General features: G+C 42.0%; 1 protein-coding gene across 3 annotated transcripts in view; it reads right to left on the bottom strand.

Annotated features, from left to right (window-relative positions):
* The window catches only part of GRK5 (G protein-coupled receptor kinase 5), a 173,697-nt gene that overhangs the window by 30,221 nt on the left and 117,334 nt on the right, over window positions 1-26,142 (bottom strand). For 2 of the 3 annotated variants that reach the window (XM_072870695.1, XM_072870696.1), the window contains 3 exons: window positions 6,417-6,517; window positions 3,363-3,455; window positions 226-289 (listed from right to left, as the gene is read on the bottom strand). In XM_072870695.1, the coding sequence (XP_072726796.1) occupies window positions 226-289; window positions 3,363-3,455; window positions 6,417-6,517 (258 nt within the window). Of the gene's footprint in view, window positions 1-225; window positions 290-3,362; window positions 3,460-6,416; window positions 6,518-26,142 lie in introns of all 3 variants that reach the window. The other variant, XM_072870697.1, reaches the window with a different exon arrangement.

Genomic DNA, 26,142 nt, shown 5'->3' with positions numbered 1-26,142 from the left:
ATCCGTAAAATACAAATAAGGGTGTGACCCTAATTCTACTGTGAATGCAACGGTCAAATTCAAAATAATTCTCAAAAGTGTTCTTTTGAGATTACGGTGTCATGAGAGGGTAAGTAAAACTGTCAGCAATTAATGAAAATCAGCGTCTGTCGCATCAGGCTCCTGTAACCTGCAAAGCCTGAGAAGTAAGAAACACTCTTAACGGAAACTTTCAGAATTACTCACCTCCCCAAAGCCGCCTTTCCCTAGTACCCTGTACTGCCGAAACGTGTTTTTCGTTACTGGTTGCCTGGAAGAAAAGGGGGAGGGAAAAAAAAAACCAACACACTACATTTAATGCACTCTCTGTGATTTATTTATTTCAGAGCATACTTTTGAAAAGCAAAATAGATAAATATTATATAATCACATTATTTCAAGGTAATCATATTATATAATATAAGATATAATTATGTAATTACATTACTTCAATACTATGTATGGCTTGAACTTTTCAATTCCAACATATTAAGCTGTAATAAAATACAACACATTAGTGAGTCATCAGTATAATTTCTGCTAGCATCTTAGGACCACGGAGGGTTCTGAATCTCCCTTATATAGCTTTGGCCTTTGTTAAGCAAAGAGGAGGCCTGAGAGCTTCCAAGAAGATATTAATTCTCATGATATATAGGAATTTTTTAAGGATAGTGCTGGGCTAACACTATTGCTTTGCTTGGTCTTCAAGATGAGAAAAAGAGATCCAAAATTCAGTCCACCAGAAAATATTTCTCATTTCTTGACCTTAAACAAAACAGGAAACTGATGTGAAACAAGGAAAGAAACAATCCCAGGAACCAGAGAGGTGGGTTTAGGTCCCGTTCACAGGAGGGGAGAGCAGGAAGCCGGGCTCCAAGCCCTGGGGTACCTGCCTCCTGGGAGAGCAGGGCAAGAAGGGAGGGAAAGCATCTCTTTCCTTTTAAGAGCCAAATTAAGGGTTAAATAATTCTGTCTTTCTTTCTGAGGGCAGAGCGCTCCCTAACAATCACTAGACACGATCACTATGTGATCTTAGATCTTACAGGATTCCCACAAAATTCTGCTCTACCAAAAGGGCTCCAGCCCTACATCTAACTTATACCACATTTGTTATCATCAAAGTTTTATAATGCGACAGAAGAAGAACTCTAGATTCGGAGAGATCCAATTTTGTATCCACTGCTCCATCACCGAAGTTTTACAATTATATTAGCAGTCGATATGAATATTCCTACCAGCTTTGTTTTCCTCTGGCGGGCAGCCAGTCGGCAGAGGGAGCACAATAACGTGGCTGTTCCCACAACAGTGATGATGAGGTTGATGACAATAAGGAATAAATGTTAAAGCGAATCGTTTCATTTATGTTCGTTATTGTTTTTAAAAGTGGGGGAAGAAAAATACGCAGAAGGCCAAAACTAGAAGAGGAAAAGATGCTATTTTCAGGCTTCTGTGAAGATACTGCAAATGCACAATTAGCAGTGATAACTACATGCTCAGCAATGTCCCTGGAATAAATGGACTGTTTGACTCCTCCGTTGGAGCCAGCAGGCTGTCAGAAGGAGCTGTTGATCACTCCGTGCTACTAACATCTCTTTGCTAATCCTAAAAACAGTTCTCCCAGCTTCTTAAGCCGTATAGGCACATCCAACGCCTTGTCATGTTTGTTGGGGGAATGGAAAAAACAAATCCTCAAAGCATTTGAGAAAATTCCTTATCCCCAAGGTGAAAATAGATAGGAAATAGCCTGGCTAAAGATGAATCATCTGATGTTTTTTTAATTGAAATGGAAGAGTAAATGCTGGATTCAGTAAAGATGGCATGTGGAGCACGTCTTGGCGTGAAATGGCTCTCCCCTCTGCCCACTGCTTCCCTTCCCTCTTGTGCAGCAGCTTTGTAGCTTTCCAGGGAGAGGAACTGGCACAGCTCCTTTGATCTCCGAGGCATCATGCTGGTACACACCGCTCGTGGATCTGGCCCTAACTCATCTGCCGTAATCAATTCCATTTGTGGAAACCGGGGCTTCTCTCAACTCAAGGTCACTGTTACCCAGCATTGTACGTCTGCTAAGCCCTCGCTGACAAGGAGAAGGCAAAGGCCCTTTTCCTTGCAAACTAATACCCACTAAGGCTGCCTGGTTATTAAATGTGCTCAGAAATGGCTAGCCAATAAATATGGTGTGAGGACCTATATGCCGTATTTTTCTGTTTACAGTGATTTAATAATTGTGGTAACTGGTCCAGAGAAAAAGTCACCGTATTCAGAGCATAGCTAAATAGAAAGACAACTGAAGTTGCTGAATGTACTTTAATCATACCTACCATGCCTAATGTACCTAATACCATTAAATGGCCGAACACTTGAGCTTTAGAAGCCAAAACTGGCTTCCTGGTGTTTTGGGGTGGATTTCTGTTTTATTCTTTACTTCCCTAGCAAGCAGCATTTGTTTCAGTCTTACTTGGGCACAGTGTTTGCAAATGCAAAAGCCAGAGACTTGATGTGTATCTTACATTTAGCATTTAGATGCACAAGCGTAGGTTATAAAAAAGTGCAATGTGTCCTTCAAGCCGTGCCACGAGTAGCTTGTCGTGAGAGGGCCTACAATGAAATTGGCCACAGACGTTTCTCAGATCGCAGGAGATTTGGATTTCTATTTTTTATAGGCCATAGGTCTTGCTCTATGCACTTGCTGCGCACAAGCACACTGTGTGTGCAGAAAAGGTGCCCAAGCTGCTTGCTGGAGCATGTCACCTTCAGGAGTGCGGTGTCCCTCAGAGGGAGGGGAGCAGCTGGAGAGTATTTATGGGTGTAAGCACATTCAGGGATGATGAAGGAGCACTATATATATCCCAGACACCAACTGTGCTTGTTGGACGGTCAGAGCTGGAGACTCAGCTCATGGTTAAATTGAGTCTAATGCCAACATAACCATGACTTTTCTGTATGGCATCTTCCTGTGGCTAAAGCCATTACCTCTTCATGAACCTTCTAACAACAAACACAAACAAATGCTAAAATTAGGAAAGCCTTCCTGGAGCTCTCTGGGAGAGCTTCTTTGGAGTACAGCTCAGGGAAATGGGGAATGAGTCTTGATGGACCTTCTTGAAGGAGAACAGTGAAAAGAGGGAGAGAATTGCTGCACAGAGAGGGCCATAAATGGCAAACATTAGGATAAGGCACAGTAATGCTGCAGAAAGTCCAAACTATCTTTCTCTTGAAGGCAAAGGAAGCAAACGTACTATCTCAGCTGTCAGATTTTGACTATATTCTAAAGGCTTTGCATGGAAAGTGAAAATAAACCTTTTGTATTCATTTGTAATTTGAAAAAAAAATATGGTGACACTTACCTTTCCAACCACTTCCACTGGAGAAACCTGTCGAAGTACATGCTGTTTAGGTATTCTTGGAATGGTTCCCCACTGAGGTGGTCAAGGACAGATCTATCTCAGATGAAAAGGATATATAAGTATTTTATAATCCTGAACTTGGAGCAAAAGAGAAAAAAGACAAGAGGAGAAAATCCAGACTTCTATGGTAGGATCACTTTACTTCTACTTTATTTTGTACTTTATTTTACTCACGGTTTCAATCTAGGAACAAAGTAATATGTTTGATGGATTTCATAACAGGAGGCCTTATACAAGCTGAATAGTAATATGTATTGGTTATGCTTGCTGAAAATTAACAGGGCATCTTCCACTGGCTTCAATGGACTTTTACAAAGGCTGTTAGTCACTAGACAACAAATATCTTCGCTTCTGTTAGTAAATTAAGACAGGCTTAACACAACACCCTTAGGAACTGAGCTCCTAAACTTTGAGGGATGTTTACATCTGGATTGAAAATTTCTGGCTGAAGCCCGTTTCTGTCAAAGACAGACCATCAGAGGGTTATTTTGAGAAAAAAAATCAATTTCAATTCCTGCTATATGGAAGAAGTAATAACTGTCATTAAAGTCAAAGGGCTTTTCCTAATAGCTATGTGCTTTGTAGGTAAAAAAAGAGGAAAGAAAGTCTGAACAGGGATGTGGATTTATTTCTGGATCAAGAAAAGAATTTTGGGGCTCACGCAGTGGATGCAAAGTCTTTTGCATAATCAAAGGAATAAAGGAATAAAAAGGCCAGTCTGCAATGTGAGAAATATGTTGCCTGTGACAGGCAACAAGCATCCAGAGACCAACCGACATCCCATAAGGAAGGCCAAGGGTTCAGAGCTGAGAAAAGATGGGCTGAACTGAGAGATCTGCCTGAGATGAAGGTGGTCATGTTGTTTAACAGGAGGTTGTTGACCTGCTGGTTTTGGTTCTTGCCTTGCTTACTGGGGCTACTGCATCCACCTCTGCTGGCAGCATTGGCAGGGACAAAACTTGGTTTTGGGTGAAAAATGCCCACAAGAAACGAGTATTTCTGTCTTGGTGTATACAGACACTTCTGTATACACTTCTGTGTCTGTATCTAAGGGTATACAGACACATTTCTAGATTTTGCTGGAGGAGAAAATCCTCTCTGAAGGACTACTCTGGTTTGGGAATGGATAATCTATGTCTTACCCTGGGGCAGTTCTAGACCTGAGCAACCAAGTCACCATGAATAACATGTCTCCTCAGTTTAGTTCCTCCCTGTTCATGAGCTACTATTCATAAGTTTTTGGAATTTCTCAGCTGTTTGAATGTTTTTTGGTAATAATTCTTGCACCATCAGTTTGGAAGAGGCAGGTTAATTGCACATATTCAGTATTCAGAAGTAAAATTGTTGTTGTCTTCATTAGCTTTGATTGGACACAGATCATATGGTTTCCCCTCAGTGGATTCAAGCTTCAAAATAAAATAAAAAGTAAGTCTTAATGAGCTTTAACAAATGTCCAAATTCAAAGCCAAAATTATAAGGGAAATTGGAGGGGGGCAGAAGCAGACAGTCAAAATATTAAAGGTCAAAGCAGAAGTTAGAGTTATACGTGCATTTCTCCCACAGACTGATCTTATCTGTGAAGACGTGTCTGAAACTCATCCCCGTTCCTGCTCCTACAGGACAGCAAGCTTCATATTTGTATGTATGCCTCCCTTTTTTGGTCTGACTGTGAACTCTTCCAAAATTAACATTATTCAGTACATTTGGTAAATACCAACAGCAAGTTTTTAAAACTTCCTTTTGACCCCATTTCAGTCCTTGTGAAATGATCAGCATATTTATTAACACGGTCTCAAACCTGGCTTACTTATCCATTGCAGCTGAGACGACGGAATGGCTGTTGGTGAATACGAGCCTGAATTAAGTGGTGTCCAACGCTAGCCTATTCCATTCAGTTAATTAAAAGCTGCACGCATTTCAAAGAACAATAGCTGCCTTTCACCACTTGTTTGCTTTTTAGTTCCCCTCTTTGGCAACAACAAAGTGCATTTTAGAGGGAACTGTCAGCTTTCAAACCGATTTGAGAACTGGAAACAGGCATCAGGGGGGTTTGTGTCAAGCACAGCTCTGCCTTTGTCATTGGGACTGGCACACCCAACTGGTGTCAGTTATACGAGCATCTCTACATGACACCAGGCCAATGCAAGGAAACTGGTTATGTTATAAAAGAAGGCCAGAAATAACCCACATCGCCTACCAACGCAAAGAATAACTGAAAACAGAAAAGGTCAATGAAATGAGTCAAAACAATGAATGACAGTGGAGCGAATTTTACAAATCCCCATTACATCATCCAGGGAAAACAAACCGTGCTCAGCCAGAAACCACATGGGCCAGCTTGCGATGATCCCTCCTTTTCATATTTTTATTGGTTTATGATCTACTGGCGTGAACGTACCGGGGTCAGTGTTTGCAAATGCAGATTGCATACCTGGAGCTTTAGCGCATAATAGTACAAATTGCCTCGCCGCTACAAAAACTGATAAGCCTTTTCCCAGACAAAGGATGAAATAATGCACGTTCGTTTGAACGCCACAGACAGACAGAAAGCATTAAAAAAGCCCCATTCTCCTGGTGAAGATTTTCTGGAAAAGCCATGCGGAGCAAGTTTGCACATTCCTCTGTCTAAATGGACTGTATAGCCACTTAATTTTTATTCACTTTGAAACAGAGATGTTTTCTTTGGATACATTATCATTGTAGCTCTTTTCACACAGCATGAAATCCATGGCTGGTTTACTTGGCTAGAACACTCTGTCAAATACCTGAAACACTAAGTGCCTGTGTGTAGTGTATATAATGGCATGGAAATATTTATTAGATTTTGTTCCGATGAAATGACTTCACCGCTTGTCAGCAATGCCTCTAGGATTACGAACATAAACCGAAGATACATGCGTCAGGTTCAAATTGAAATGTCTCTCTTTACCTGACACATTCCTTACAAGCTGCTGACTGCAGCCCTGTGATCTTCGGGTATCGAGTTATACTTACTTTGTACAGTGAGAGAATAGCTCTTTGCAGGGGCTGTTTTCGAGTTTCTCCTCTGTCTGTTGGATAAGATCTTGACTGACTTCGGGAACACAGGCTGGAGACTGGGGAGAGAAGAGAGGAGCACATTATCTCTGTGATGCGGTGCAGATTCTCCTCTCTTAACGTGTGAAAGACACATTCATTATTTATGCCCTGAGCTGCTTCCATTCAGTTCCAGCGGTTGTGTAAAAGCAAAGGAGCTTTACGTCAAACAGCAGTAAAATAGGATACCTTGGTAACTTGCTCCACATTCCGCTCTATCCTCACATTGCTTTTTTGCCTTCTCCTGTACCTTCACCTCCTTGCCCAGCCTCATGAATATGCAGGACCCACTCCTTGCCAATTCTTTGAACTGCTCCCTTGCATCCCATGAAAAATGTGCTGGCCTGAACTGTGTACAGGCCATTCTCTTAAACAAAAGAGAATTTGCCCAGTGTTTTCACTTCATTGATGATTCATTGTGCTGTCTGAAAAATCCATCTTCTTTTTTTTTTTTTTTTTAAAACAGCAAAGGAAAACAAGAGTAGAGCATTGGTATTTATTGATTTATATATAAATAGTATAAAAAGATGCTCGCAAAAGTGTCTGGACACTTTAATTCATCATTAGAAGGACAAAAATAATCCAGCAGTTTTAAAATAATCATTTTAAAAAGGAACTCTGCCAACCAAGCACATAAACTCTTTTCATCCTCTCCTCCCTTTAGAGAGAACGTACATTCAGCCCCTTCAAAAAGCCCTTACCAACGAGAGGTCTTTTGCAGTATGCCCTGATGGTTAACCAGTTTAGGACCTTTGGGACTAATTATCTATAAAGACAGTTTTTAGGCAGTCCACATTCTTACTCATTGACAGTATACCGTAATTATATTTAAAAGTGTACATGCATGTGTATGTGTGTGTGCACCTATTTATAGACATTTCTCCCATTGACATGAAAGCCCCTTTATATAAACAATTGGATTTGGGTATTTTCAATAAATCCAGCCATAGATGACAAAATTCTCTTTCCTTGCAGAAGCCTTAACACTCGGTAAGGTTCCCCATCCATGGCCACAACCACCAGATGTGCTGAGTAGGTGGGTCACAGAGCATCATCACTCATTCGCGGCCAGATGTTCTCATTAACTCACCCTTAGTTGGGGATATCTTGGCAAGCACTGAAATGCATTGCAGGCAGAGTTCAAAAACACTGGGAATGAGGACAGAGGAAGGGGCAGAGGTGGAGCCAGAGAAAATCTCCAGCATGGTGAAAGCTGAATTAAGTCTTTTATCTTTTCCTTCCCACTGCTGAAATATGAATATGATCCTGGTTGTGACATGAAAAAGTAAGTTTGTTCCACTTGAATGTTTTTAAATAGGAACATGGTTTAGAGAACTGTCGTGCATGCTGCGTAATGCAGTCTCACTGTTCAACCTTGACAGACAATCTGCAGAACATGCTGGATATTTTTGACCTCACTGAAATATTTCCTCATTTCCTCCATATATTCCTCCATTTCCTCAGCAAAAGATATTTAGGGAACACCCACTTTTAATTGCAGACAGAGTATATTGCTAATAATTAAGAAGTCTCACAGTTTCTTGAGAGGTAGATGAGCCCCCACATTATCATCTAAAAGATGAAGAGACTGAGCCAAAGCCAGATTTTCTCAGCTTGATTGGCCACTGAGTTTGACAGGAACTGAGAACTGTAGAACAAGTCCCAGTAAATCAGACAACTTACAGAAATTCCTAACTGTAGATGCCCGTGACTAAATCTAAGTCCCAGTTTTAGTTCAAGAGAGTAAGTAAAGGCAAGAGTGAAGCAGCGAAAGAAATAGAAAAAACCTCAAAAGTCCTGTTTTCCAGTCTTACAGCTGCTGCATTGAAACTACTGCCAAAAAGAAAAAAAAGGGGAAAGAAAAAAAAAAAAGGCTTTTAAAGGAATATTCAGATAGGAAGCAAAGCCTAAAGATTAGCAGTATTTCAGTTGATTTGGGCTAGGAACCATACGAATTAATGCCTGTACTTTATACTTTGCATACTCAATGGGGTGTGCTACACAAGTTCATCAGTAACCCAAAGTTTGTACGTGGCTGAGTGAGTCCACTGCTCTGAGACCTGGTTATCTTAATCGGAGAACATCTCTCTGATTTATAGGGTACAGAAACACCACCGAACTTCGTAGTCTTTGTACTGCTGTGAATCAGGAGTGTCTATTCTGACGTGAATGGAGCTGCGCTTAAGTAAAATTGACACTAGGGCCTCTAATTGAAGTTACTACTAATTAAATCTAGGATTGTCCAACATTTGTAGGCCAAAATTGGGACCCAAAAGCTAAGTACTAAACCCCAAAATTAGGCATTTAGACCAAGTGACATGATTCCTGCTCATGCCAGGCAACTTCATTTCCCAATGAGAGGTAATCTGCTTCGAGGTTAGTGTTGAAGATCATGCACATGATGCATTATTATAGTAATAATTCCATCAAATTTTGTCTGAGATCAAAGTACTTTTAAAAAACAAATTATAAGCATCAGCTAAGTCTTTTGCATAAAGAAGGAACAAAATTCTTATAGGGAAAGAGGAGAAGAATGAGCAAAAGAAACTGCAAGACAATGTGGGATGTATTTAAAAATGGCATGAACTGTGATTCCTCTATCCAAGTTTGTGGGAGATACAGTCATCGCTTGGTTTTTCAAAACAACTCATTGCTGACCTTTGAACCTTTCTTCCTCTGGACAAATTGAGAGCAAGCCGACAATATCAAGGTAGGTAAAGAAATAAATACACTGACATGCTGTACATGGACTAAAGCCTTACAGTGTAGTGCAAACACTTCACTAGACCACTTCACTTTCTGTAACAAAACCCCCACTTTTTTCACAGGCTGATCATTTCCAAAGGTTTTGTAGGACCAGCAAAACATTTTGTGTCATTATGCAGCCCTTCATAGTGTTCAGGGCAGAGCAGCTGCACCACGTGTATGGGAGGAGCATACCCAACCCTTTCCAACTCTGCATACAGTTCTAGGGAGCCTTTGTATGATCCTTCCTGAGATTTTCCTTGAGACTTCATAGTTCCCACCGCTCCCATTAAATACCCATGACTGCCATTTTCCCTGTTTGAGTACTGTGCGTACCTACAGCCTTCAAATGGTCAAACAAAGCCAGAAACAACTACAAGCCAAAACCCAACCTACCAATCCACTTTTGCTCCCCTGGAGAACAATTAGGCAGCGCAGGTTATGAGTGCAAGAAAGCATTTGGATCCCAAGAGCAAAAGCTTCCAAAGGTAACACTTTGGCCGCTTATGGAAGAAAAAGTTGCTTCTTCCCTGGAGAGGTGCAAAAGATTTCTGCAGCCCCAATGAAATGGTTATTAACACTGTTCTCCCACTGCATTATGGGTAATGGCCGTAAAAGCAAATTCGGCTTTTACAAGGGAACAGAGACACCTTTTTGAACATATTAAATGTCCTGTGGCAGCTAGGAGAGCCATACACCATGATTAAGACCATTACATCTGAGCGTGTGACAAAGAATACTCTGCTAACTCTTCAGAAACAGCTGCAGAAACCTGTTACGTTTTCCTGTATTCAAAACAAAACGCTGGGTAGTTTTAACAAGTACAGTCCTATATTTTCCCTAATGGCCATTCTGTTTCCTGAAGGCAAAGAAAGTGATTCTTGATCTCACAATAATGTAAATCAGAAATTATGCCAGTCAAGTCAACAGAGTAACACTAGGGTAAAGCGGATGGAACTGAAACCAGATTTGTGGCCCAAGACTCTGGCAGAGCAAAAAGTGCTTAAATTGATCCAACAACAAAAATTTCTCTCATCACATTAGCCTTTTTGACCAGACAGTTTAATGAAAGTTCAAAAGTCCAAACTACTTTCACCAGGTTTTAATAAAAATCTCCTATCTCCTGTATCTTCTCATTTATGGCCAGAAACTGAAAGCCTTTGTATAAATATTTTGCTGGCAAAGCAACATCTCAGTTTTATGATGCTGTCCTGCTTAATTTTTAAGAAAAGAACGCAACTAGGAATTGGATTAGTGATTATCTGAGAAACAAGAAATGGATATTCAGTTACTTCTGAGTGCTATTAACACACTCTGAGAAAAAAGTCTCCACTTCTAAATTTTGTTTTTTCTAATTTCAAAGACAAAGGAGATCCTCCCAGCTGCTCTTCCATTTCAGTAAATGGCATGAAAACAGCTGAGATGTCACACACTTGTTCAAGGTTAGTTGTGTTCGTGTCCACAAAAATTTGGAGATCGCCGTTCCTTCCAAATTAAGCCTCTGGGCCTGCAAGACACTTTCCATCTTTTGCTGAGAGGTTGATTGTGGCTTCTCCCCCTTGCTCTCCTGTTCACTAGGATGCAACCACTGATAAACAGCACGGCGGCTAGGTTTGAAGCTGGATGCAATATCACCCATAAATACCAGGCTCTTGGTGGGAGCCGAGAGCATCGCAAGCTGAATGCAATCTGGTCTTCCCTGCACTACCACAGTTGTCCCCGGCAGCCCGAATGCCAGGAGACCCCTGCCAGGCAGCTGTGTCTGGGCTGCATCTGGTACTGCCCATGTCCCAGCACTTGGCACCTCACTGAAGTACTAAAAAGAAGCGAAATCTGATTCAGATCAGATGAAGGCTTCCAGGCTGTGTAACTCCCCATTAGCTGTTATTTTGAATGTCATGTTGCATCACTATACTTTAAAATGTAAACTCACCTTTTTTGACAGCTCTGTAAGTTTTGCTACAGGCTACTTCACTCAGCCCTTCAAGACACAGTATTTGTTGACCTTCACTGAACGGGACAGCAAACAAATAAGCCTTCTCATAAAATCATTTCTATACGTTTGCCATGGTACTTACACCATTTCTCTGATGGTGTTTCCCCTGTGACTGTGTGGAGGACACCTGACCTTCTGTCCATCTATCAGCTAATCAAATTCAATGCTGGCAGTACCAAGGGAGGCATTCAGAAGACTTTCTCTGATAATTTTACTTTTTCTTTAAAACATGTTACTTGTTCTAATCGTCCTTAAGGCAGAACTTCCAAATGTTTAAAATGTGTGACTTCGGTCAAGATGTAGTGCACTATAGGTGTTGCCTCCAAGTCTGTGGACGTGAAAGCAAGCAGCCAGCTAGCAGAGATTTGCAACTTCAATGAGCAAAAGCGTTTTCCTGACAACGCAGCAGCTGGGGTTAGCCTTTCTGAAACCGGGGTGGGGTGAGTAGCAGGTGTCTCTGTCCAACTGACTCCAGTTATTTCCGATACCTGTATGGAGCCCAGAGCAGATGCACACACAACACAAACCTGCATGTGCAGAGTTGGTTTATTGTGTGCAACACTGCTGTTTCTGTGGGAAAAGTGCCCAAATGACCAAGGGAACTGAGAGGGATGTGCTGAGACTCCAGGTAGAGACACGTATCCAGTTGGGGCCACCACCACTTGAGAAAGCTATGGAGAGCTGTCGAGAGCACCGAGTGTCTGGAGGGTTGAGAAACATGCTTGGGAAAAGAATGCCAAAGGGAAGCGTTGAGGAACTAGATTTGTTTAGTCTGGAAAAGTAAGAGTGAAACATGATAAAGGTCTTTTAATATAGAAATGTTTTTAATAAAGAGGGCAGAGATCAATTATTCTGCATGTTCTGCTCTACATGGGGGGAATGATGAGAAGGAATCCACTTAATTGGATATGAAGACTTTTTTCTAATTTCCACACAGGGAAGCAGGAACAGGCATATTAATATTGTGGAATCTGAAAGACCTCCAAGGACAGACAGACATCTGTAGATGATCTAAGTGTATTTGATCTCTCCTCAATGCAAGAGGCTCTTGAGCCCTCTCCCAGTCCTTTGTACCAATGATTTTGCAAAACACTGGACTCTGTAAAACACAGGCACATGGCATGGCCCTGAGAACAGATGAAGAAGGGAGTTTGTATGCTGAGTGCTCACCAAAGGAAACCTGGAGCTCTGAGCAAAGGAATAAGTATCTTATTTGCAAATGAACAGTCCCGCTCAAAAGACACTTGTCTCAATCACCATTGTCTCCTACAAAAAAGAAATAGCTTGCAGAACCCTGAACTTCAGATCAGAAAAAGGGGTAGCATTGACTTTGGTCAGACTGACTTTGCAAGAAACAGAGCAGGTCCTTAGTCTGGAGGTAATTCTTTATCCTTACACAGTGCTTTTCATGTAAGAACCTCAAAATATTAAAGCTTCATTGCATGATTAAGTCTTCATGAGCTAGGTGGCAACCTCACAATATTTTACAGAACAGTGAACAGGGAGGTTAAGAGTTGTGTTTTGCAGAAGAGTTGATCATCATTTGTGACTGAAATCAAAGAAGTCTCACAGATAAATGAAAGCTAGAGATGCTCAAATTCCTCAAATCAGTCTATTTGTAGCTTGCGATTAGTGAATAAGGAACAGAAACCTAGAAATACGGGCTTTCATTTTATACCAACTCTTGCCAGTGGATGTGAGTCATCACGGTATCTTAAAGCACGACTGTTCATCACTACAAAAATTATATGAACCAGAAAGATACCACACTCTTTAAAATGAATAGACTTCATTCAAACTTGTCATAAACACAACTGCTTTCCTGGCAAGTTTCAGACCTGCAGCCATGATTTTGAAACACGATGAGTTATTTTAGAAGTCACTTGCATAAAACAAATAATGTGCAGCATATGTTATATCTCAGGTTATGAAAACATTCCACAACAAACTAGCTTAAAACAATTACAAATGTTTCAGTCAATGGACAAAAGTTCAAGCCATAACTTTTCTTGAGCTGTCTCCAGTTCCAAGCACTTCTGTCTTAATGATATGTGTATTTTCAGATGTTGACAGCAATTTTCCACATATAATCTATTTGCAAATCTCCACACAGATTTGCTACTAGTAGAGACCTCAAAACTATGGAAGAAACAGGCTAAAATGAACTTTGGTGTGAGATGGTGCATGATGGGATGAGAAGTGTTCATACACAAAAACCTGGAAATACTGGCTTCATCCAGTTGTTATGTTGCTGCATTTGATTTGCTCTCACACGGCTGTGACCCAAGACAAGCAATGGAGAGCAATGGTTTGTGTCAGGGATGGGAAGTCTGCCACGTGCAATGCCATTCCTGCTGTTGCATTTGCAGAGTCACATACTTGTCCAGATGTTTGAGGAAGGCTCAGCTAGCAGAGAGTAGTTACTAGGACAGGTAGCAATGGTATGACTATCAGTGGTGACTGTCCTCAGCCCTTTGAGGCAAACACTTATGAGGAGTCATAAGGAGGACTGTAATCAGAGCAGTTACTAGAAAAAGGGAGAATAGGTAGATACTGAGTTGCTGGAGCGTGTCCAAAGAAGGGCAATGAAGCTGGTGAAGGGTCTGGAGAACCAGTCTTATGAGGAGCGGCTGAGGGAACTGGGGTTCTTTAGCCTGGAGAAAAGGAGGCTGAAGGGAGACCTTACCGCTCTCTACAACTGCCTGACAGGAGGCTGTAGCGAGGTGGGGGTCGGTCTCTTCTCCCAAGTAACAAGTGATAGGACGAGAGGAAACAGCCTCAAGTTGCATCAGGAGAGCTTTAGATTGGATATTAGGAAAAATTTCTTTACTGAAAGGGTGGTCAAGCATTGGAACAGGCTGCCCAGAGAGGTGCTGGAGTCACCATCCCTGGAGGATTTCAAAAAAGGTGTAGATGTGGCCCTTCAGGACATGGTTTAGTAGGCATGGAGGTGTTGGGTTGATGGTTGGACTTGATGATCTTAGAGGTCTTTTCCAACCTTAATGATTCTATGATTCTATGATATATGCAAGTCATGCTGGTAGGCACAAAATCAGGGAAAAACAAGTTTATGTGCTCAGGTAATGCATGTTTTCAACAGGGAAAGGTAATGGAAGGCAAAACAAAGACCATGAAATTGTGCCTCTTTGTGCCTCCAAGGCTGATCTGCTACTTGTGGCTAGAGATTCACCCCAAGAACTGGCCTGTGGTATCTCCGCTGGGGTCTGCACTGCTGTCCTCAAAGCAGGAACATGCCAGCACAGGGCACAGCCCAGGCTCTTCTTGCTCCACCTCAGGGAGGCGTCCAGAGCCACTTTGTGTGACTCTGATGTCCCCCCACCTCCCCGTTTTGGGCAGGGGCAGGCCAATGCCAACTGGGATTCAGTCTGAGCTACAGCCTGGGAAGTACTGACATTGCAGCCGGTGACTGATGGAGGGGAAGTGTGAAGGGGCTGACGGTGAGAAATGCAGAGGAAAGCAATGGAGGAGGAGACAGAGTGTCTTGGTGGTACTCTGATTTTGGGAAGTCCGGGTTAGGCATGTGTTTCAACCTGGTGAGGGAAAGGTTCCCAGCACTGTCACAGCACACGCAGTCTCCTGACGCTTTTTGGTGTTATGCACAAAAATGTTGGAATATTCTTTTTTCTTGCCCTGTGTCTGATCTTGTCTGTTCGGTTTTAGCTGTATATGTAGTAAACAGCCAATTCTACATCAGGAGCAGCTGCAACACTTTAAGTAATCAACTTCTGCATTTTCTTTTTATTTTTTTTCCTACCACAAAGTCATCTGGGTCTGTATGAGGCAAACCAGTAAAGCACAAGGCTTCATAATTCCAGGATATTTGCTTTGAGATGACAGATGTAGGAATTGGCAGTGAGGTGGATGGGGAGCATGGAGAGCAGCTGTGTTATTAGTGGCAATTTATCTATTTCGACAGCATGTAGACATTATACCTGAGAACGGGGACCCGTAATGCCAGGCGCTACATACATATGTCATGAAAGCTAAAGCTTCCAAAGCAAACCAATCACACTAGGCCTGGGAGTGGGAACGGGGGCCAAAGACATGAAACACCTCGCCCAGGATTACAGAGTAGGTCAATGACAGAGAAAAAAATTGAACCTGATCCTGTTCTCTGATCAAATGGTATTTTCAGTACTGAGTGCAGGATCACTTGCTGGTAGCTAAATGAAGCAAATCAGCAGTGCCTCTCAACTGTGGGGTTTGTTTTGTAGCTGCAAGCTGATCTGGAGTCATGATGAATGTGTTTTCCCTCATATTCTACTAAACTATCAAAACACGTGTTGACACACAGAAAAATACAGTGACTGAAGACAATAGAGCCTTCAGTAAACAGCTGAACATGTTCTACTGCCTGGAGAGGTTGTACTAATCCATCACAAAAGGCAATGCTAACCACCTCAGTTCATGAACTCATTTACTGCAGTAGATCTGATGTAGCTTCAGGCTGACTTGCTTGCTCCAGACTTGCTGGGCTGCCTCTTGGGCCTTGGCAAGCCCACTGGTAGGAAAAGGATAAGTTTCTCCTCTGAGTTTCCAACATCCTTCCTCTTTGGTGTTGGGGTACAAGTTGTAGTCTTGAACTATGCCCTTCCTTGGAGAAACTCAGCAACCATTGAGGTTTCCTTTCTGACAAGTGCATAGAACGTTTATGAAGCATTTTTCATGGCTCTCCTGTTAATCAGCAACAGAATCTGCTATCTAGCTATACCTTGTTTTTCCTATTCTCAGTAGACCTTTTTGTAGCTGCTATCACTGAAAGCAAAATGCTTCTTTCTAGAAACTACATTTCTGTTCCTGATGGTGGCAAACAAGCAACTGCCATGCAAATGCTGTGAGTCAAAACATTTCCTACATAAAGATCTTCAATCCAAAGTGTGGTTTCCTTGGAATGTTAAAATATTTGATTATTTGGGGGTGTAACCACAACATGAGTTTCGCAGCAACAAAGGAAGAGAAAAGATTGCCTAGATCAAGATAGAGGAATTTCTTCCTGGCTCCTATAGGTGACCAGAGGAAATCTTAAACACTCAAAGCCCCATAGAAAGTAATTTTGAAAAAACAAAATGTCCCATGAGACAAAATTTAGTTGTTTCATCAGCTTCTTTTGCAAGTCCAGTGAATCAGCTGCAGACTTTATACTCTTCAATTAAATAGAAACGCTCACCGCAATCCCAACTAGCTATGGGGTTTTTGGTACAGCTTAGATGAAGAACCTAAACTGATCACCACAGAAGCTATGCTTTTGACTCCAATTAGTGAGAGACTGGGCCTCACAAGAAGTCCGTGGCAAGATATTTTTCAGTATCTTTAAACCCTAGTTCTTCCCTACCCATACTGTTTTAATAATGCTTTGGAAACCTGCTTATAGAGACTTCTTTACCAAAGAAACAAATTTTTCCTCCTTTCTGTAGACACACAGGTTTATTGGTGTAGGGATGCTCATAAACTAGCCAGCTGAAATTGTTTTATATAAACTTGCTTTAAAGCGGGGGAAGGGAAAGTATGTTTTACTTGTTGCCTTTTTTCCTCTTTAAAAGCACTTTGCACACAGATTAAAGGATGAAAACACAGATTAAATAACCTGTACCAGTAGTTGTCAGCAGGATGAGGGGGGTAGTTTATGAAACAGAATAGAAAAGAAGTCTAATTAATACTAACTAGAGTTTTCTAGCTACCCAAAAGTTAGGGTACTCACACTTGGAAATGCCATTAGTTCAAAAGGTAACCTTTTTTGTTAGCAACCCAAGTGAATTATTGCTGTAGTGCATTACTACAAGCAGCCAGATGTTTGATAAAGCATTTTGGGAAAAGAACTGTATTCTCACCATTAGTGGCAACAAAGATGACAGGACAATTTTGAAAGCTTCTGTTCTCAGAAAGTTTTTTTTTCTCATCACGTGTGCTTAATAGGTTTGGATAACATCCAGTGCCCAGCCTCTTATCAGAGCCTTTCTACCTTTTAATGTCCTGCACTGATGGATAGCCTAGACATTAGCAAGCAACCTTATGTTGCAATAGTCATAGCTTGGCTTCCTCTGGTAAACCAAATGTCATTTGTTCCATTAAAAAAAATCCCTAAATCTATAAACACTCATTTACAACCTCAATGTTATTGAATGGCTTTCTTGCAGGAAAACAAACAGATCCCTGCTTGAATTCACTCCTCTGAGACATAAGCCTGTAAACATGAGTAACCCTTCCCTTGCAAGTGATCCCCACGCTGAAGCCCATGAGCTATTTGCTTTGCGTGAAGGTAGCTCATGCATGAAGGCCTGATGCAATGGCTCCAAGTCAATGGCTGTAGTGCTATCAGTTGCAGTGGGGATTTTGCAGAATTTGCCTTCATCTTGTTCCACTAGCAGGTCAAAATCCTGAGGAAACACTTGAATGAAGAAATGAAAATCCAAAAGAGAGTTCGGGAAGGCCTTGAAAAGGATTAGGAAGTGAATTAAATAAACATCGGGCAGGAACCAGTGGCCCACTCACAGAACGACTGGAAACACCCACGAAAGCAAACAAAATCACTACCTAGCGCTGCTGGAAACAGGGCATTCCCTAATCACCTGTGTCACACGATCCATTAACGATCATACAGTAATAGCCATCAGCAAAGAACTGAGAGGGAAGACATTTATTGTAGGAGATGACACACTGTTTGCAGTGGCCTATTCCGCTCTTCCTCAGCTTTGCTTGTTGGACAAACAGCAGCTGTGCCAGGATAATAGACGTGCTATATGCTTGATTTTTGACTCAGGTCAGAGTCTGGCTTGATTAAAAAATAATAAATTAACATACAAGCTGAAGCTTGGCTTGCAGGTTAAGTGAGTTTTTTAAGTGTAGTTGCATTACTGGGAAAAAAAAATTAAACATGAATAGTTTGAAGTGCCACATTTCCACAACTTAAACATGCTAGCTATTTTAAAATCCAATTGTAATCAAAATATTTTTTTAAAATCATTCTTATTTTCTTACACTTGTCTAGTGATATTTTAATGAATTGAAACATATTTATTTTCTGTGAAATTTAAAACATTCCTTATGGTAATGCTGTGATTCCTGGTTCCAAGTTAAAATAACACACTCTAACATTATTGGCTTAGTGATTCTTCTAGTTGCATCATCCCAGCTAAAGGCGTCAGCCTCAGGCATCTCATCTGAATTTGCCTGGCCCATCCTTGTGAGGCTACTCAGCTGCTGAAGTCTCTAGATGTTTTTCCAGAATCCTGATTTCCTATTATGAGGGAATCAGATGAGAAATAAGGTATTTTTAACTTCCATTTTCATCGTGTGCCTCTTCATTCTCTTCTTTGTTGGGATCAAGCATACAGCTGCCTGTTACTGCTTCCGAGTTTAGCACAATGCATCCTGAGCTCAGAGAGACATTCATTGACCCATTACGCTTTTAGCTTCAGAAATCCAAAGCTGAACCAACCAGGAAAGGTGCTGCAAGTTGCAGAGGGTGAACAGAAGGGCTGTGGAGGTCAGGTGTTCAAAGGGCTCCCGTACCATTGAGAAATCATGCACAGAAACCTGTGTGGATATGCCACGCAATGTAATTTAACGTATTCTGCATTACACCTAGCATGGAATTCACCTCATTGCACTTCAATCACCTAAAAACTGAGGCACTCAAAGTCTCCCTGGGCTCTCTGTATAGTCAGCGGGCAGAAAGCAGCACCTCATCTCTCTGATCCAGATGCGTCCCTCTGTTTGGACAACCAAGGCTGCAATGTGTGTTGGGAGTGTAAGAGGCTGGACTCATCAGAGGTCTATTTTAATGTCATTCTGCGCAAATGCACGAAAGCCATCTCCTGCAGATTTCTGGATGTATGGCAAACCAGTGTTTCAGACAGCTGGAAAAGGCTGATTCCTTTTTTCCCATGTGGGCAAAATTTTCAGGCAGAAGAGGCTGTTTCTGGGGAAGCTGAATGAACCTTAAAGGCTTAGAATTAACTTCCCTGGCCATTGGGTAATCCATATGAACTAAGTGATGAGAGGTATGCAGAGGGAATAGGGAAAAGATGACCCCCTGAAAATGAGAGGAGGAAACCATAATGAGCATATTCATTAGCCAAGGGCAGACAAGTACATCCTTCCTGTTCTCAGATAATCCTGAGCAGACAGCTCTTTATTTGCACAGTGTCCTCAGCCCTTTCAGATGTCCTGGCTAGTATCCGAGAGGAGTCAGAGCAGCCTGGGGGGCCTGCCCTGCCCCAGCAGACAGATGTGAGCCAGGTTTACATGTGTGGTTGACATCAATTAGCTGAAGCAAGTTTCCATTTTCCAAAGGGTCAAGTCAGAGTTATTCCAGCAAGCACAGGGAAGCTAGAAGGTTTTTGCCCACTGACCAAGTCATCCCAATGATTTTCCTGACCACAAATGACAAACAGTTAAGAAACATGTGAACTTGGGAGTGTAACCTCTCCAAAACAACAAGGAGGGAAAAGCAGAGCTTCAACTAACAGCACTGCTTAGCATAAAACCAGTGTAGTTAATGACTCCAGCCCAAACCTTCAGCCAGTGTGAGCAAATGCATTGCAAACGCAGCCTTCCTGAAGTCTAAAGGACAGGACACAGGACTGCCCAAGGACCGATTCTGGGACAGCATCACCGGGACAGAGCAGACTCCATGTTGTTTCTATAGGCTCTCATGCAGTTTGGCACCATTGCAAGAGACAGAAATCCTCAGTGAGTGTTTAGTTAACTAACATTTGTATTATAAACAGTGGGTAAAGGATGAGGAAATAGGACTTGAGCAAACCGTGAGAAAATGCCTTTTAGTCTGAAACCACAGCAAAGGGACTCCTAATCAAGGCAACACTGTGATTTTTCAGATTCCTCTGCCACACTATATTACAGCCTGGCCCCACTGACAGAAGAATGTTTATTAAAATAAATTCTGATTAGAAAGCATTAATTTGAGTAACAAGGTTGCTGCTCTGCTGCTCAGATATTTTCCCAGAATTGAACTTTGGAAAGATGAGCTTATGCAGAAAGTACGCTGAGAAGGTACTTTCCTGGACTAACACATAGCGATCAGCAGAGATATTGATCGTGCTGTCTCTGGAACAACAACAAGAATTATGTATTGATTTCTCTGGAGACTGGATTATGTATCGATTATGCTAGCTGCAAAGCAGAGGCCTAAGTAATGCTATCAACTCTGGCTAAAATGGTGCCCATAGAGTAGTGAAGTCAATAGAAAGGGGAGATGAGAAATCCATTGAGTCAAAGGGTAAAGTCCCAGGGCAATCAATTAAATGGCAAAACTCTCCTTGGCTCAAGTAAGGCCAGGATTTCTACTGAAGTATTTAGCATCCTGAAAAGTCCCCTAATAGGAACCCAAAGGACACGGTGAATAACACTTTGAGCAAGTAAATAATTCTAGCCCATCCTGAGTCCATGTAACACACTGTGTTCAGACAGGCACTTCATTCATTGCTTACTTCAATTGGGTCATTAATGAAATGCATAGGGTTTAGAAAAATTTGAAAACTAGCTGTGGAGATAACCCTTGGACCAAGCCTTAAGGGACCTTCCACTGTAGCCAGTGAAAAGTGATATTGTGTTGGCCTTTTATCAGCAAGATAATAAGCTTACAGGGGGATGGAGATAACCCCCTGGATATAAGTGATATAAGCTGAATTTGTACGAGAAGGGTAACAATGTAGAAAACAGTCCCTGAAGGCTCACCTTTCAAAACACAAAGCCTCTGTCTCATATTAAACTCTGCAGATTGCTTTACAGAAGCTTAATGTTTCTTTCTTTCAGGGCTTCCCTTACAGTGACATTCAGCTTTTGTTTTGGCCATTCCAAAACCTAATTATAACACGTTCCCTAGAAGGCATTTAGTAAAACCAAACAGTTAGAGGAAGAGGCCTCAGTACTTGAATCCAATTCTTGGTACGGTATGACCTGCCCTTCCAGGATTCAGCCAGAATCATTAAAAAGTGATACATGAAACTTTCCTTATGGGAGATGGAAGGCTTTAGTGATCAGCGAAGATGACTCACTCAGAAGCGCAAGTGCTGAAGTTTGCATTTATTTTGGTGGTGAAAATAGGAAGGGGGAAAGAAATCTCAAGGAGAGAGCAACCTAAGGCAAAGACCCTCAGCATCAAGATTAAAGCAGCGGTGTGCAAAAAGAAAACTACTCTTTGCCAATGCACAGAGCTGAGAGAGGCTGTTTGTGAGCAGGAGCCTGACTCAGCTGCATGGCTTTGTCCAGCAGAAGGGCTCACATATCATTTTAATTTCATCTCACCCATATTACATAGATGTTTTCTTCTCCATAAGGAACTGATTTGAAAGAAGAGCACATTTTAGCCAGTAGACAAGAGAAGGCCAGGCACTGCTGATCAGCCAGTTTCCCTTTCACGGGACTTTTCCCTCCCTTCCTTATCCTATAATTGTTCATAAAAACAAAGACATATTTTCATTTAGCAAAATACCCATTGCTAGCCTTAGGCTGGAGTAAGGAGGTTATTGCTGTGTCCAGCTAACCTCTTGCAGCAAAGAAAGAAATTGCAAGCATGGCCTTTATTCTGTGCATTTCCTGGAGGAAAGGAGACTGAACAGGAATTCAGATAAGAAAACTAATGCTGTTGCTGTTCTTCATATTCTGTGAAGTATATTAATGGGGATAACAATACACATTAGACATCCTATTCAGCAACATTTTTAGTACCCAGCTGAGTCCAAATATAAACTATAATGGCATATGGAGCCTGTCTTAAGAGCCATTTCAAATCAATTTGGTTTTATATAGTGTCTCTCAAAGTATCTCAAGGTGATTTACAGTGAAAAAGAAAATAATGGGCTAGTGATTTAGTAGAGCGTGGCATGGCAGCTGTCAGGCAGGAAGGCAAAAATGCTGCATGGAGATGCAAAACTCTAATTTAAAAGCAGTAAAAAGGTAAACATATCTCTTCACTCTTCCAGTAAAAGAAGCAGCCAGGTAATGAATCCAGGATGGGTTCAGCTTAACTCAACTGTTCCACGAAGCACTGAGGGCTTTTCCATTTACAGACAGAACTGGAACCTAAAACTGAAGCATTCCCTCTCAACTGTTGAGATTAGGAAAAGCCAGGAAAGAAATATTTGTGACCAATTCATTTTAGCAGTTTTACCATCGTATTTCACAACCTCAGAAATTTTAGACTTCCTGTGGGTTGGACTTTTGCCCTACGGGCTTATTAAGTCAAGACGGCAGCTTTAAGTGCCTTTTTCATGGAAACTGTTAAAGCCTCTCTTGAAGAAGCAAGACTCTAGTCATGAAACATTGATCTTGCCAGTGCGGCAACCATTGCACTGCTCCTGTTCAGCAAAGGCAGCCTGCAGGTGGAGCTCCCTTCAGATTACAGTACTGAAGCGCTACACGCCTCGTTGGGTCTTTTCCTCTTAACGGTCAAGGTGACACATGCCTCATTAGGTCTCTTCCTCTTAACAGACAAGGCCCTCTCACCAGTGCTCATCCACACATATCCCCTGAGGAGCAGCCAGCTCACAGTTGGACCTTCTTGGAGAAGTAGGTTAACAATTCTTCAGAGCATGTTTCAAGGATGGGGGGGTGTCTTCAGCTACAGGACACCTCTTCTGTGGGTTTTCACTCTCCTGCTCACCACCCAAGTGAAGCTGCTAAGGAAGCTGTGAAAACACTTGTATTTTGGCATCCTCCGTGAAGATCACTTGTACTCCTTACATTTCCCTCCCATCAAATACTTCAGAATGGTCTGTTGGATGTGACTGCTTCAATGAACTTCAGGCAAGAGCAAGGGAATACAAATGTCTTCCTAGGTGAGGACCTGAGTACATAGAATCATAGAACAGCTCAGGTTGGAAGGGACCTTTAAAGATCACCTGGTCCAACCTTTCATGGGAAGGGGAGCCTACATGAGATTATCTAGCACCTTGTCCAATAGCATCTTGAAAACACCCAGTGATGAGGACTCTACCACATCCCTAGGGAGGTTGTTCCTACATGCCACTTCTTCGAGAGGCCTAAACCATCCGTTTTCCCTTCCAGGTGCCAGGACACATTCAGAATTTGTCATCGCTGTTGCCTGTAGGCCAGGGACATGGTGGAAGCCTGACCCGCTCATGCCATCCCTGGCGTCAACGACGACAAAAGGCTGCTAGACCTCTTCTCAACTTCCCCAGCGAGCATGTAGGGGCTGTTCAGGATGTTAAAGCTGCGAAAAGCCTGACTTGTGATTACTTGAAAAAGTGCCTCCCCCCTTGACCATCTTGGCAAGTGCTGAGCTTGTTTAGCAGCCTCGGGGCTGGTGCTGAATGTTCTCACACAGAGCTCTCCACAGCGGAATTCACCGCTCCCACACGTTGGAGTCTGCTAACTGTGAGGTGCAGCACCATCTTGCAGACAGTGGCTGCACGAGTCACATGAGGCTGTGAGTACTGGTGTGATGTCTATTCATCTGGGAAAGTGTTTTCTTTTCCTTTCTGCTGTGCAAGTAGTATAAGTTTTATTTAATAAAGTGCATGTTCCCTATGCAAATGAATGCACTTTAGAATGATGATATACTGACACATTGTATGTTAAATATGTATGACATTTAAAAATCTAAGCAAGAACTAAAAATCATTTATAAATATTAAAGAGCATGAAGTCTACTTTTCGTTTTCATTTTGCTTCTGATCATGCACTCTGGGAAAAATACTCCTCACATTATAAGACTGAATTATCTGTCCAAGAACTAAACCTATAATTTTATTCTATCAGTCAAGCTGTATGTCACACTATTTTTATATCAAGACAATCAGGTTCTTTGAAGCACAGACACACACCTACTTAAAAGAAGCATTTCTCTGAAAGCAGAAGACTTTGGAATCAGTAGCAATTTGTATCTTTCAAGGGACTGATGACTAAATGGAGAAATGCAGCTCCTAATGAAAAGCAGGTTTCTTTGCTGGCCAGGATGATATTCCATTAGGACATTTGGGTCCAGATTCATCCCTCTTGACTGCAAGCATCTAACCTGGCTTCGAATCACTGACTTCTAATGGCTTAAAATCTATCCTTTGGAGGTTTTTATTTCTCTTTCTTGACAAGAAAGGACAGGAGGCCATCTGAACTCCTAACCTGAGTACCTTAGTTAGGTATCTAAAAAGAAATGAAATTAATACAGGCCTTGCTCTAGTGTTTTAAGTATTTGTTGCATGGGAGACCTGTTAGAGAATCTAGCATTCAACTCATTGCTATGGCACAGTCAACCTTGCCGCTAGGAAGTATTTTCTGCTACACAGGGCTTAAACATCCCTCTGGGAAGAAGCAGAAGTTTCCCATTAAGAAAAAAAAGTGCAGCGAGACCAATGCAGACATTAAAGCACCACCACCAGGGAAGCAGTTTTAGATTACAAGTGCAGGAGCACAACTTTGTGTTTCCTTCTGCCCAAAGACATTAAAGCAACTTGCAAATACCAGAAAAGTTTCAGAACAGACTGTAAATATCCTGTGCCCATTTTACGTACTGAGAAACCAGGTACACAGGTCAAATATGAAGTGCAGAGCATGGCAGAGAATGGAAACTCCAGCTCTGGAGTTCCAGTAATTTCCCTTCCTGTAACACCACCATTTTTTCTTGATGAAGAAGCAACTGCTCTCAGATTGGTCTTCACTGCACGTTCACTTACCTCACTAAACTATTCCATGTGCTTCTGCTGCACTATGGGGCTGCTGGCAAATGGACAAGGATGGCAGGAGTGCCATGGGACAGCAGGGAAGGGAAACCTGTACCAAGACCATCTGAAACGAAGCAGTACTATCCTTCTCTCACTTTACTAGCCCTGCTATCAGCAAAATGCCTTTCTCCTTTTCCAGATGAGAACCAAAGCAGTGGGAAATATTTTCCTTCAGTATTTGTGCCTCATTCCTCTGTTGACAGAAAATTTAAGACAAATGGTCATTTTGGTGGATTTAAAAAGCAGTCATCCCCTTCATGCCCCTAATGAATGGGCAGCAGGAACTCATACTGGCAGTGCTAAATGGCTGCACATGAAACTAGCCAGGCTCAGTAAATGAAACCAGATCCCAAAATGCAGTCTGAGATAACTGAAAGTATGCATTGAAATTTATTGTAGGAAAATGACTGACTGGAAAAAAAGTGGTCTGCTCTGCCCCTGCACCTCCAAAACATATTGTACCATTTAAACGCTTTAGAAAGACATCTGCCAAAAATGCAATTAATCCCCCTGAAGGTCAAATGTATTTCTCTTGTAAAACAGTTGAAGCAGCAATTGTACATCTTGATTACTCTTATGAAAGCAACTTAGGAAAAATCCTAGGATTGTTCTTGTGTTTGAAGTTGGATGTTTATTGCTTACTGGCAGTGACTTTTGTTGCAAAGGTTAAGCGCGGTCAGCAAATGATCGAAACCCCCCCCAAAAAAAGGGTTAGTCCCAGTGCAGCCTGTCCAAATTCCTGCAGCAGATTTGTAGTTCTGTTTGGAGTGCCACCCTGTGGACACAGCTGCTACCATGAGCTCCTCTCCTTCCGACAGCCCCGAGATGCAACGCTGAGGAACGGACGAGAACGGGTGACAGCACCTCTCAGCTCCAAAACACGCTGTCCCATGTCAGTCTTGCATGTCCCTGGCTACCCTGGGGCAAATGGTGGTGGGAATTTTTGTACCAAAATACAGTGTCTGTTACCAAAGACCATTTTTGCTGGTGCTTTCTACACAACGGTATATGAACTGCCACCACCTCTTTTGAGCTGGATAGGAAATAATTGTAGCATCTGTTGATAACAGCTAAGGTCTATTGCATTACACCACAGAGGTAGAGCTTTGCAGACCAGAAGCCCCTTGCTCTACCACAGAGGTAGAGCTTTGCAGACCAGAAGAGACCAGAGAAGCCCCCTGCT

Source organism: Ciconia boyciana, chromosome 8 (genome assembly GCF_034638445.1).
Source record: "Ciconia boyciana chromosome 8, ASM3463844v1, whole genome shotgun sequence".
Taxonomy (NCBI): Eukaryota; Metazoa; Chordata; class Aves; order Ciconiiformes; family Ciconiidae; genus Ciconia; species Ciconia boyciana.
Note: the sequence above shows the minus strand (reverse complement) of the source record. Positions and strands in the feature narration are given on the sequence as shown.